The sequence below is a fragment of the Poecile atricapillus genome, chromosome 7, assembly GCF_030490865.1.
Source record: "Poecile atricapillus isolate bPoeAtr1 chromosome 7, bPoeAtr1.hap1, whole genome shotgun sequence".
NCBI lineage: Eukaryota > Metazoa > Chordata > Aves > Passeriformes > Paridae > Poecile > Poecile atricapillus.
In genome coordinates this window covers 7,265,764-7,279,778 of record NC_081255.1, presented here as the reverse complement: position 1 = coordinate 7,279,778, position 14,015 = coordinate 7,265,764, and the positions used below count along the sequence as shown (strand labels likewise).

General features: G+C 37.9%; 1 protein-coding gene across 6 annotated transcripts in view; it reads right to left on the bottom strand.

Moving 5' to 3' along the window:
* RALGPS2 (Ral GEF with PH domain and SH3 binding motif 2) overlaps window positions 1-14,015 on the bottom strand; it is a 113,727-nt gene that overhangs the window by 74,390 nt on the left and 25,322 nt on the right. For all 6 annotated transcript variants that reach the window (XM_058842677.1, XM_058842675.1, XM_058842679.1 and 3 more), the window contains exons 3-4: window positions 13,204-13,311; window positions 4,817-4,867 (exon numbers count right to left, since the gene is read on the bottom strand). In XM_058842677.1, the coding sequence (XP_058698660.1) occupies window positions 4,817-4,867; window positions 13,204-13,311 (159 nt within the window). The remainder of the gene's footprint in view (window positions 1-4,816; window positions 4,868-13,203; window positions 13,312-14,015) is intronic.

The window sequence follows — 14,015 nt, the reverse complement described above, 5'->3', positions numbered from 1 at the left end:
CCACTGGCATCTGATAACCCTTCCTTAACAATGGGAGAAAATTAATTGTCACCTCAGGTCACTCAGGTGACAGGTGACTGTGCCTCAACACCCCTGGCAAAAGATGTGGATGTGTGTCTTCCCAGGCAGGAGCAGGATCTTTTGTTCTGCAGTATTCTCAAATCTGTTGCCAATGATGCCTGTACCCTGTGGGCCCTTAGATTTACAGGGCCACGGCAATGGGAAGCTTCTGCCCAGAATCATTATGAGTTTTTCACTCAGTGATGAGAATTTCAATTGAAGGACATGGCCTAAATTTGTAAGAAATTCCCATGTTTTCCCTAAACCTGTGCCATCAGTTCTGATTCTTCAACAGCTTAGGGGGACACCCACACCACTGTTCAGGGACAGACACAGGAGAGGCACAGAGCTCTCAGAATTCCAAAAGCATTTTTCCCTCCCTTTAGGAAGTGTAGGAAACACTTCCTCATCTCACTTAAAAGACCCCTCTCCCTTGTGCAGCCAACTTGCTTTTCTCTTGTTTTTAAACTAAAAGAAGAGTGGTTTCCCTTTGCCTGTCAGGCTCCCCTGCATGACCACCTGAGCTTTCTGCCTTGGGACCCTTGCTCAGAACCTTCTTGCCCCTCTCTAGAAGCTTCCTGTGTGAACTCCCTGCCCTTGGCACTGCCCAGCCTGCTGCCTGGAGATGCCATCAGCAGAAGAGCAGCCACCAAGGTGTTTCCCTCCCTGGATTTGGCCTGGAGCAGTCCCATACAATCCCAACAAGGACACATCTGACTGCACTCATGATGGCAATAAAACACACACACCACACTGGAACTGAGAAACCATTCTTATCCTTCTATAAAAATACTTCTCTGTTAAACAGGCTGTTTCTTTCTTACTGTATTTCTTGATCTTCCTCTAAGATTCCTTTTTTCATCAGAAATTTCAAACCTAACGTATTCCCCAGGATTATTTCCTTATCTGCCAGTCAGCTCAGGAACAGTCAGCTACATCATTACAACCATCAAATCTTATTTAATGTGGTACATTTAAACTGATGTGAAAAACTGAAAGACATAGGATCAAGAATACAAAATTGGAACTTCCTCTGTAACTCATTTTGGTTTTCATTCCCTTTTGAATACATAGCATTTTATTTTCCTTAAGAAAATACTGTGGGAACATTTAAATTATAACCTGTACCACACAGCAGAGAGTGAGATTGTGTTTCTCACCAAAACCTTTATCTAAGTCAAAGGGAAAGTTTCAAAAAGAGGAGAGGAGCAGCAAGGATTAATAGTGGAACTACTCTACAATTTCAGAGTGAGCAGAGATTAAGAATACTCAGTGAGTTGTTTTTTTCACTGCCCAGCCTGGCAAAGCAGAGGGGATGAAGAGGTTAAAGACAATAAGCCAGTGGAGATTTTCAATATGAACACATATGGGCAAATAATTTTGGATGATGTACTAAAACACATAAAGCAAGTAATCAGATTTTCCAAAAAAAGCAAATTGATGTGTTCTGCAAGGGGTCATGTGGCTGTTATTTAATGTTAACACAACTACCAGCAGCACAACCAAGCAAGTCTAAAACTCTCTTCTTTTACAGTAAAGCTTTACAGTCACGGCTCTCTAGAAAGCCACAACCACTACAAGAGAGGGAACAAAACCCAACATAACATTTGCCTTTCCCAGGGAATAGAAGGAAATCTTATGACTGACTGGAGGAACGCCATAATATTTTTTCCCCCCTAAAAATTAAAATGCAAATTGGCTGCTTTTGTACAGATAGATGTTTATGTCAGAGAGGTGGGTTCTTTGTAATCTTTATTTCTTATACTGCAGCCCACTAACTATTAATTAACAAAAACCCAGTAATTCCTTCTACTTTCTCAGAAGTAACTTGCAGGTATTTTTAATGAAGAAGGAAGGTGGTTTCCAGAATTCAGGAATGCTAGAGCCTGCATACAGCTCAGGCAGAGGATTGTGTCACTAAAGAGTATCTAACCATGGTAATGGTTCAAGTTCCTGCCTCTGGCTCACCCCAAATGTTAAGGGATCCACCACTTTCCTTAATCCCAGCTTCTGTGGGCAACACTAAGCTTCCATTCTGTTTTTTCACCAAGCATGAAATGGTGAGCTGTAGTGGATAGTGTGCAGGAGCTTGAGAACACATCTGAACCCACAACATTGCTCGGAAATTTGAATATAAACAGAAATAATTCTATTTACTTGCTACAGATAGAGGTAAAAGGCTGCCAAAGTATGTCAAAGTGTGCTGTAAGCATGTTCATTGATTTTGATGCAAAAAGAAAAACAACTACATATTGCTTTGAGAAGTGTTATTCAGCTCTGTTTCCTTTTAAGATAACCAAGATGAAATCCTGGTATTGCTTTTTATTAAAAAAAAGCCACCTGTAATGATTAAAGAAGTATTTTAACACGAGGAAGGTGCAACACAGTAATTTATAAGATATTTAAAGAACACTGCACACACAGCCTGAAGATGAAAATTCATCTCCAGCAACTAAAAAGAGTTAAGCATCTCTGAGTACATCTTTCAGAAACTTTATTTTGAGAAAATAAATGAACACACATTAAAGGCTAAACATTTTCATTCAGATAACGTTCTGCAGTTTGGGGAGCAAAGGGAGATTCACAACCCATGTAATGAAGATTTGCTGGTGAGTTACAAATTGCAATAAACACCCTGTTTTTAAATCACAGCACCCTGGGGAAAAATATTGCTCACCATCTCCCACCATGCATACAGATGAGAGCTGTGAAATTCAATATCAGTATTTAAAAGTCTATCAATGCCTTTCAGTCACCCATTGAAGACTCAGTTTAGGAGCTCTTTTATACAGGTGAAATCAGCTCAATGGTGTTTTGTTTTTAAATTACAAACTCCACAATGCTTGAGCGTACATGCCAAGGGATGGATAAGGATTTACAAACTGAATCAAGACATGGATATGGCACAAGCTGGTAGAAACTTAAAGGAAGCTCAAAAATCTACACCACCTCATTAACCTGCTGTAAAGATGCCTTGAGGTAAACTAAGCCTTCCACCTCTGATAATCCCTTCTGCAAACTAGAAGAAAAGCAATTTAACTGTGTTGAACCTTTTTTTGAGGTGAGAGTTGATCTTTACAGCCCTTTTCCCAGGGGATTAACACAGTTTAGAGACACATCAGCCAGAAACCTCTGTTTACTGGGAAGGAGAACTGATGGACAGGTTTATAATATATATCATATATATCAAAATAAATGCATACATTTTAAACAGGGATATTAAAAAGGACATTTTAACACCAAAAAAACCCACACAAGTGTCAAGTTTCAGGATTAATGTTCATTACTAAAAATATTTTAAATTGCTATTAAATATATTACAATATTTTTTAAAGTCTGACAATTAGAAAACCTCTGGAACTTTTAAAATTTTTAAATACCCACATGCTGTCAGAGCTTTCAGCAGCTTGTGGGTAAACACTCCAAAGAGTCAGCCAACCCTTCCTCATGGATATTTTCCAGTGAAGGCATCACACCAATTTTTCTTATTAATTTTTTCTTATTCTTATAGAGATTTCTTATAAATAAGTACTTTCCAGATATATTCGCCTACACTCTCATGTTTTTCTGAATAGCCTTGAAGTGCCTTTAACTGGCAGAATATGTTTATCCTGATCTTCTAATAGGATTTCTCTTTTTTTTAAGGTTCTTCTCCAAAGCTTTAAAGCATTTTGCTCTTTTATCTGACTCTTTTAAATGTTTTTCTTGTATGTATGTCTACTAATTTTGCTAATGTTAATTACTGCTGTGATGTAGGTTCAAATCAAATCAAATGGAAAGCTCTCTGAACAATTAAAACAACAAAAAACTCTGAAAACCCAAACCAACAAACTAAAAAGTGAACCAAAATTCACACAGAAATCCAAGTGCAGGGAATTATCTTGCTGAAATACTATGAAAGCTGAAACATGCCATCTTCAATACAGATCAAATAGCAGCCTTCAAAAAAGTTCCCAGGTAACACAAATGATGAAATCAATAATCACAGCCAGGAGATTGAGCAGGTTTCTGTACTTGAGGCAAAATATTCTTTGGTGTGTCACAAGAGTGACATAAACCTGCTGCCAGTGAAATAGTTTGTGATGAACTGAAGTGACTGATGAACTGAGAAAGACTTCCACAGTACTGATAAAAATGGACAATAAACTGAAAAATAAACCCTCAAAAGTGCAAAACAATGCCCACAGGAAAATGCTAATGGTACAGAAATGAGGAGAAACAAATTCATCATTTATTATGGTCCCTGTGAAGATGCTGAAATGAGCTCAAGTCAGCTAAAATCTGAAAGGAATATGGCATTACATAAAAACAAATGTGAGAACACAAATCATCAATGTATTATCTTGATGTAGCCACAGATCACACACATCTTGAATTCCACTACAACTATTTTCATTTTGCCAAAGGAGAAGTGAAGCAGTTATGGAAGCACAGGACAGGATGAAGTATTAAAACAGGTATCAGTAGCTGAAAACTAAAACATTATGATCAGAATTATTAAATCAGGATGTTTGTCATTCAGAAACATTAAATCCCACATGCTTCATCTTCAGCACAAGCTGAACAAAATACCAATCATAGTCCCAAAACAGACTATTAGTTCCAGATATTTTTGTTTAAAAACCATCTGCTTCAGAGCTGTATGAATTGGGACAAAAATTACAATTTATAGACATATACTTTGAAATTCCAGAATTCATACACTGGCATCACATTTCTTATTTAAACTGAAAAACAAAGCTAACTAAATACTTACCTCTGGCTGAATTGCTTTAAATACAGGCACATCCATTAGTGTAATTTGACCCTGGAATAAAAATTTCAAAAAAACATAAGTTAAGATCAAAATTAACCTTGCATTCCATTCAGGTGCTGTGCTGCTTAAGAACTGCATTTGCTCTGTTTCCATTTCTTATTTGGCTTTCATTTTGTACCTCATTTCAGAGGTTTCAGCTTCTACCACAGGGTCATCCTGCAAAACCAAAGGAAAACGTGCTCCTAGCTCCACATACACAAATAATAAACAAATTATGAGAAATTATTCTCAGGAGCATAATCCTGCAGTTACATGGGCAAGTAAGAGCTTGAACTCAGAAACATAAGAGCCTTCCCAAGAAGACAAGGAACTGACTGCAGTTGCTCAAAGGTAGCTTCTCTCCAACCTCTGAATGTTAGTCCAGTTACACAACTCTACTGAAACATCCCTACAACTTTTCAATCAATACTTGAAACACATTTGAGTAACGAGGCAAAGCAATTGCTCAGTTGCTCAGCAACAGTTAAAATTAAACACAGGCATCTCTTTTCCAGCAAGGCAGAGTCAATAAGTGCATTTTCATTCTGGGATGTTTGCTTAACTTTGAAAAGAGTGAAGTCAAAGACCAGGTTTTGCATCTTGAAATATATTCACAGAGCCTTATTTTAAGTTTATTAAACCTGCACATTTTAGGATTGCTGACAGCCTATGTATTCAGAAAAAAAGACCATTTCTTTCAAAGGCAGCCCAGAAATACCAGTGCCATCCGAGTTAGGTATCACAAATTTTCTTTCAATAACGAATCCAGGAACCTTGTTCTGTTCCCTCAGCTGTCAGCTGCATGGCTTTATTCCCATTTCTTTGAAAACAGCAGTGCCATATATACACTCCAAGGTACACACTGACAGCTTTGTGACTCTCACAAATTGCAGCTGCCACTGGATGCCACCATGGATGGCAGAACAGCTCCTCAGAGAAAGCCAACCTGGCAGGAGAATTTTAACTGGGATGCTCTAAGTGAAAGTCAGCTAGTACAGAGTGTAACTGCTCTAATGAGGTACATCTTGACCTCTAAATGCATTTTTAGATAGGAATTCTGTCAGTCAATAATAAACATTAAAAAAAAGATATGTATCATTTCTCGGTAACCAACACCCCGACACAATCATCTGGTATTTTGCAGTACAATACCAGAGAAGTAAGAAGCACTTTATATGTTTCACTTTTACTCTCTTTCCCCCAAACATCACAGAGTGGGGCTGGAGTATCAACGTGCTGGAGGGCAGGAAATCTCTGCAGAGGGATCTGGATGGGCTGGATCGACAGCCAGTGGCACAAGAGTCAAAAAGGCCAAGGGTTGGGTCCTGCCCTTGGATCACAATCCCAGGCAGAGCTACAGCCTGTGAGGAGAGTGGCTGGAAAATGAGGAAACCAGTCCTGGAACAGCAGCCACAGAACTCCATCTCCAGTCTCCCATTTGTGTCTATCAAGATTTCTCAGAAATCTTATAGTGCATCGTTAATGCTTCTCAGTAATGCAAATTAATAGGAAAAATGGGTTTGGGAATGTGAAATGAAAATGGGCACTTCAATAAAATTCAAATAGAAGGCACATTAAAAGATCCTTACGAAACACATGAGCATTTCAATAGTTATTAACGTTTCACTGCAACTCCTCCTCACTAAAACAAGATTGCAGTAACAGGACAATAAAAATAAGCCAGGAAACCGATTCTTTGTTAACACTGAGAAGACTTAAAAATAAATGTTGCCTTTCTTGCTAGCCCTCCAGAATCCATCCTCTTCATCAGTCTGAACTGCCTTAGCTAAATTTAACTTGCTTCAGTAGTGAGTCCTAAACAAATTACTACTTTAAGATGGGATCAATATAAAATAGTTAAGAAATAAAAAGTATTATTAGAACTTCACACCAGAATTCATTTATCAAAATAAATGCATACATTTTAAACAGGGATATTAAAAAGGACACTTTAACACCAAAAAAACCCACGCAAGTGTGAAGGTTCAGGATTAATGCTCATTACTAAAAATATTTGGAATTGCTATTTAGTAAATTACAATAAAGTCTGACAATTAGAAAACCTCTATAACTTTTAACAGAGAAACCTGTTTCTTCTACTAGCACATTGATATTAGGCTGATGGGGTTTTTTCCTAGCTTGGTTGACACATTTTTGCTTCTATTAAAAGCTTAAGTAACACTATCACAGAAGCACTTGTTCAAAAAGCATCCCTTATTGCAGTTCCTTTCTTAGAGAGCTTGAAATTTCCATTACAAGTTCCCAGGGCTTAGCAAATTGCTCATAATTCAAAGGAATCAAGCCACTGAGAGTTGAATATCTAAGCCGATTGCTAAAAAGCCATTTGAGTTTGTAAGCATGACAGTGTAACTCACATTGCAGTTACATTAACAACATTTTGTTAAAACTATGTTTAACAAAACAGATTTTTTGAAACATTAACTTGCTCATATTTATAAGGCTATATTTGTGAGTCTAATGACTGAATTTTTATTCTTTTAAAACATGCTTGCTCACTGCTAACTAAGTAAAGCAGACAAAGGCTGGCAGTCTAATTAACAGCACTTGAAATAACAAAGCTTCAAAAATAATTCTTGAGTTTTATGTTATGTGCCACTGCTCAATTCTAACAGCAAATAAAATCTTCTGCCTTGACCATCTCACAGGGAATTTAAACCCCAATAAACAAAACCCCTAGTTTGGTTTCTGTAAGTGAGAGAGATACAATGCACTAACTTTTCTCACTCCAGCTCCTTAACCCAGCCAATACAAATTCTTGGAGAGCTTCCCTCTCCCAAATGTGGTTTAATGCTTTAATATTCAAACCAAAAATTATAAGTGTTCAAATCAACTTGTTACATGAAGCACGCCAACCATAACTTCTCTGGTTTTGGAGCTGCCAGCTGCACAGACTTTAAAAAAATAAAAATAATTACATGTGCAATACAAAACTGTGAACTTGTCCTTACTTATCATTTAAATAAGCATTCTGATTATGCAAAGATAGGGAAACTTGGTATTTTCTCTCTTTCCAGAAGTGATATCTCTACCAAGTTAATTTGGATAATGAGGTATTTCATCATTGCAGAGGGTGAGCTAAATGGAGGTTTTGTTTCTGTTTGCCCTAGATCCTAGATAACAGTTCTAGAATATGAGTAGAAAATGTATGTTTTTAATATATCACAATTTTATTTCCCAATTCTCAACCACTTGAAGAGCTGTACAAGACAAAACTATATTTTAAAAGCAGATCATTGGAACATTTTCCAATTTGCACACTTTCCCACCCCTTCACAGCCACAGGAGCTTTGCATGTATAGAAGACCTTGCCTGGGGAATCTCCAACAGCCACGTGTAAAAATATTTTAGCTCTCGTGGGTGTTGAGAAGTTGGACTTGTTAACAATCAAGTACTTCAAAACACTAAAATTATTACCACACAGTTTCATATAAAGAGGTTTTACCCCTCTCTCGGGGAGGTCTGCCAGGTCAGAAGTTTTACATTCAAACAATCCAGAACTACATTTCTATGTGCTGCTTCTTTGAGGAATATGAAGAAGCTTAATGAAATAAAATTTAAAATTACTTCCTGATTCTTTCTCTTTGCTATGAGGACACATGGATTACCCTTCTCCCATAAAAACCCATAACTTAACAACTTCTAGTTCCAGTTTAGACCACTGCATTAAGCTCCTCTCCACATTTCTGTATCAAAGTTCTCATTGGACCTGGGCTATATTCTCACTTTTCTAGTCCCCAGTCCTTCTCAAGCATGAACTCTTTCTATCAGGCCATCTGCTGTATGTAGTACGAGTTTTTCTGCCATGTACCTACTCTAAGGACAGGGCACTTCCCCCACTGCTCCCTCCCAGACAGAAAACCCTCAGTGTAAAAAGAAACTCAGTTTCTGTTTGAGGTGAAAAAAGTCAAATGTCTGCATTCTGGTCACTGAAGAATACTGCCATCACCTGATTTTCCTTGAAGCCATGTTGGTTGAAGCAGCACTTCATAAATTGTTTCTTAATCTGAATTTCTAGAAGGAATGATATTTAAGCCTTCCAACTTGGCTTAGCACTGTCTCTCTGGGCTGCCAGGATATTTTCCTCACTGAAAAAAATAGCTAAGCCTCTGTTAAGCACAGCATCAGTAGGAGAATAATTCTGCTGTCCAGAATGAACACCAGGGGATTCAAGATCCTGCGTTGAAGCTCTACTTGTTTTCTCACAAAGTCCACTCCAAAACTTTTATCATTAATAGTTCCTCCACATGCTATAATTAAGTTGCTTCTTGCTCTCATTTGGAACATACTTACTCTAATATTCTTCTGAGAAGTAAAGCTGACAGGATGTAGATAATCTGATATTTCACTGTCATAAGAACATCTCTGAGAACCCCTCCTTGTTTAATTGAAACAGTTTTTAACTAAGCTCTGTTTGCACACTGTTTCCAAAACAAGCAGTATTTTCTTCCAACAACCATTTGACAAAGCTTCACAGGAATGAAAAAGAAAGAAATACACACACTACATCTTAGCATGAGCTTACTCCATAACACTTCCAGGGACTAGGGCAAAGAATAAAGAATCCTTCTTAGATAACTAGGCAGGAAAAAAAGCAATGGATTTATACAGCTGCGCTTCCCTTAATTCTACCTCAAATATTTACACCACCGTGGCTAAGTTCAAGTATAAAATGGAAAAGTGAGTCAAAAAGTAATAAATAGTCTAATAATTAAACAGTAGATGTCTAAGAAATAAGAATTTACTGTAAAGCATAAAATAAATATTTCCTCAACCTGAGGTTGGCCAGCACCTTAATTTGGAGCTCATGACCCCAAGCATTCTTCCTTCTTTCCTTCAGCCTCACCAGCCTCCCCTTTCCACTGCCACTGCACCACTAACAGATCCCTCCCCCACAAATTGTGCCCTGTGTGCTGAAAACCACATTTCTCCCTTGGATGAAAATGGGGAGCATTCAGTGTGACCACGCCGACCCTGGGCACACAACACCCCCCCAGCAGGGCCAGGCACCACGGGGCAACCCTGGCACCAGCCTGGCTGTGGCTTCCAGCCCAGGAATAAAGAACTGAGCAGTCACCAGCCTAAAAGCAGGTCTTTAAACCAGAGATGGTCTCCTCACTAGTTGCATCTTACAAAGCTGGCCATTGAATCCTTAAATGTGTCCTGCTTCATACTCATTGAATGGGATTCTTCTTCCCAAAATCTATGCATTACATATCTATTATAACGTATATATTTACATACATATATATTATATATATAATATATATACACACACACACACATAGATATATATTTTAAACAATCAGGTATTCAGTACATTCCCTGGAAGCTTTCTGTAAGCTGCAAGGTGATAAAGCAAACTATAAATTTGCAACAGCAGCAGCAGAACCTGAAGATCTCACCCATTTCTAAAGCAGCCTTCAACCTTAAGAAGAACAAAAGCCACCCAGTTGCTAACAAAGTTATAACTGACTATTACACCTATATTACAAGAATTTCCATTACTGCTCAGACTGGCCCCCTTGAAGGGCTGGAAGGCTTTTGCTTGTGAGACAAAGGACCATTACATGAAACAGCACTCCTCCTGTGCACTCAGGACAGTGTTACATGATTGCCAAAGGGGAGAATATGGAAATAAAATCATCAAAAATATCTGCACTCAGGTTTCTCTTTGGCTTGGTAGCACCTTCTTGAAAATACAGGATTACAAGCAATACCTTTTGTTGTCCAACTTGTCTCTTACCCACTAAATGACTAAACAGATGGAGTTTTGAAATAATAATGATGTCTCTGAGACAGTGGGAACTGAAAATACATCTGTGTCTCTCATTGGTACTGAAATCACCATCGTGGATCTTATGTCCAGTATATCTCAAACTTAATTAGCTTTCACATTTTTGTTTTTCCTCCTTTGGTATAATTGTACTTCTCCCATCTGTGCACAGTGACCTGATCAAAATGCAACACATCACACAAGGTTCAGGATGGGACCTCACAATGGTTATGTTGACTTGATCAGTGAACTCTCACTTTTACAATACCTCTGTACAAGAACTCTTTTCCATTGGAGCCAAGGTTTCCTAATAATTATTTAGACAGCTGTCTAACTACTTGTCGTGCAGCAACTTACTTCTATTGCTGTTTTACTGGCTTTTTCACATTATCTTTCCTCTAAATCAATAAGCTACTTAGGTAGCCTGCAAATTATTTCATCAGTTTATTTCATTTATATTATTTCATCAATTTACTTCAAAATAAATTGTATTATTTTAAACAGCATTCACTCAGCTGCCACAGAGACATGTCTGTAGCCTGCACTGCATCCATTTTATAAGGACTATCACTACTCAAGCTTTCTCATACTTTGAAATACAGCTGGCAGCATATCCATGTCCAGCCCAAGAGGTACAACCCACCACCAGGAAACCTCACACACTTTTGCATCCTCAAGAGTCTGGCCCTACTGCATCACTCTGGTGGCCTTCACATCCACGCTGAAACCCAGGAAGAGTAAGAAAGTGGCCAAGAAAATAAAAACAAGTTTAAGGGTCAAAGATACTTTTCCTCTAGGGTACCTAAGTTTTTGGCATGTTTACTTATTTCGACAACCTTCAGCAAGAATGATCAGAAAAAGACAGCACTCAAAGCAAAAAGGTGCTACTGGAAAAGTGGATACGTGTGCCTGGGGAAACAAACATTAACAAAGTGCAGCTGTGTAAAGAAACATTGAAAAAGAAATTAAATTAATTTTTTCCTTGCCAAAGGACTGAATACTGATGATTTTGCTCAATTGTTCAGAATTCTACATGCAAGGCATTTCGTATCGATTTACAGTAAATCAGACCTGGTATGAAAAACTAGATCCTTAAAAGGAAAAAGGTGAAAAGCAAAAATGTTTCTTTTGAGGGACTGAGAGAAAAGCAAAATTATACTTGGTAAGAGAAACCAAAAATACAGGCACAGCTGTAACATGAAATGCTTAATGAAAATATTCCTGTTGGTGAGTAGAACTCTACCCACTTTGAGGCATAACATGAAAACAGGAAAAACACTGGATTTGAATACAGATTTTTATCTAACCAAGATTTCTTAAGTGGGTAACATTTAGAACATATGGAGTCAAAGGTTGCTGCATTTGAGGAAGGACTAGATGGTGGAGCAAAAGGATTAAGAAATGTGATTCTGTGACAAGGCACCTCTGTATATTCTGCTGTCCAAGTGACAGCAGCTCCACAGAGACTGACTCATCTATTCTGCTGCCCAACAGCATCCACCACTGGTAAATAGTAGAGCCTTTCAACAAACTCATTCTGGCCTGAATATATAATTCCACTTGAATTCATGTCCATAGCCCCAAATTCCCTAAGTACTTAGATTTACTTTATGTACAGGAATCGTAAGATAAAACTGGAGGGACAGTCAGCCCCAAAAAACATCTTCCCATGGAAAGTAGGTGATTCATTGCCCAGCTGTTCCTGACAACAGTGCAAGGAAGAGGCCCAAACCACATGACTTGAGCCTCAGTCAGGAATCCCATAATTAATTATGATCCCTAGCCAAGAAGAATTTAATGTGTAAGTACCACTTCATAATCCAGCTGCTTTAAATTTTCAGTGTTCTCATTAAAATCAATTGAGCCACTAATAATTAACTGAAATAATTATTAACAATTACAAACCAGAACGAACTAAATGGGAATATTTTGTGACACATATTACTCCATATCAATAATCTCCCCAGGACAACTCCTCGTGAATCTCATTGCTTGAATCAGAAATACATTAAGAGCTTAACAATCTTTCTAGTAACATACTCAAATCACTTAGAGGGACCACCTGTTGTCCTCACCTCTACAAGGAGTAAAAACAGAACAAAATCACCCAATGTTTTGGTTAAACATCTGTGTTTATTTATTCCTTTATTTTATTTTATTTACATTATTCTGTGCACCCAAAAGAAGAAAACTAGAAAAGCTTCCTAGAGCAAGAATTAGAGGAGTTAAGAATTAAAATACCTCCAGAAAAAAACAGGTACAGATCAAGTATAGCCTTGCAACTAAAATGCATGTCAGAATTAAGCTGTGTCACATAAAGAATCTTTAGTCTATGCTACCTATAAGAGTATGAAAAATACCTGGACAGCAGAACCCAAAAATATCACTTAATTTCAAACAGAATAGAGACAATGAAGAACTAAAGAACAAAATCTGTTCTTAAAACCCATGGATGACAGAAGTTAGGCAAAAAATGTACAGAAATAGAGAAGCAGAGGAAAAGCTGCAAAGGAGATTCACACACAAAGTAATTAGAATTCCTGGACTTGCTTACCGCATATTCCTCTGGTGTAACCTTTAGAACATCAAATACCACTGCATCAAAGCTCTTCTTCAGTTCAGCTGAACCCTTGTCACTCAAGGACTCAGAGCTGCTACTCTTCTGCAGAAACAAACAAAAAAAACCCACTAAGGATATTTTGGAACTGTTTTCTTCTTTTTGTCTTCTCTTTCTTACACTCCCAAAAGTAAAATTTCTGTTCAAGCGTCACTGTTCACATTAATTTTTCTACTGGGTAAATTATCAAGTCAAATTCAGTCACAGAACATACTTTTCTCCTGACATGGACTGCAAAAAATCAGACCCTCAAAGTGACATCTGGATTTCCATAGATTTCCTTCTAGCTGAAGGAAGGCAGGGTTAAATTGAATATTAGGAAGAGGTTCTTTGCTGTGAGGGTGAGGAGGCTCTGGCACAGGGTGCCCAGAGAAGCTGTGGCTGCCCCTGGATCCCTGGAAGTGTCCAAGGACAGGGTTTGGAGCATTCTGGGATAGTGGAAGGTGTCCCTGTCCTTGGCAGGGGGTGGCACTGGATGAGCTTTACCATCCCTTCCAATCTCAGTACTTCCACAATTTCAAAGGAATTCCTCAAAACACAACAGTTATATTTTAATGCACAATTAAATTCCAATTTTATTGTCAGGGAAGGTAATAACAGCAACAATATTAACAAAAGCAATACAGTCATACTGAATTTCAAACACAAAAACTATCACGATGGTAAGGAAAAAGACACGGTCTACCCCAAGGGAATAGTTATCAATTCTCTTCCTCTTTCTCTTAAAAACACGGATGCTTATAAAAATT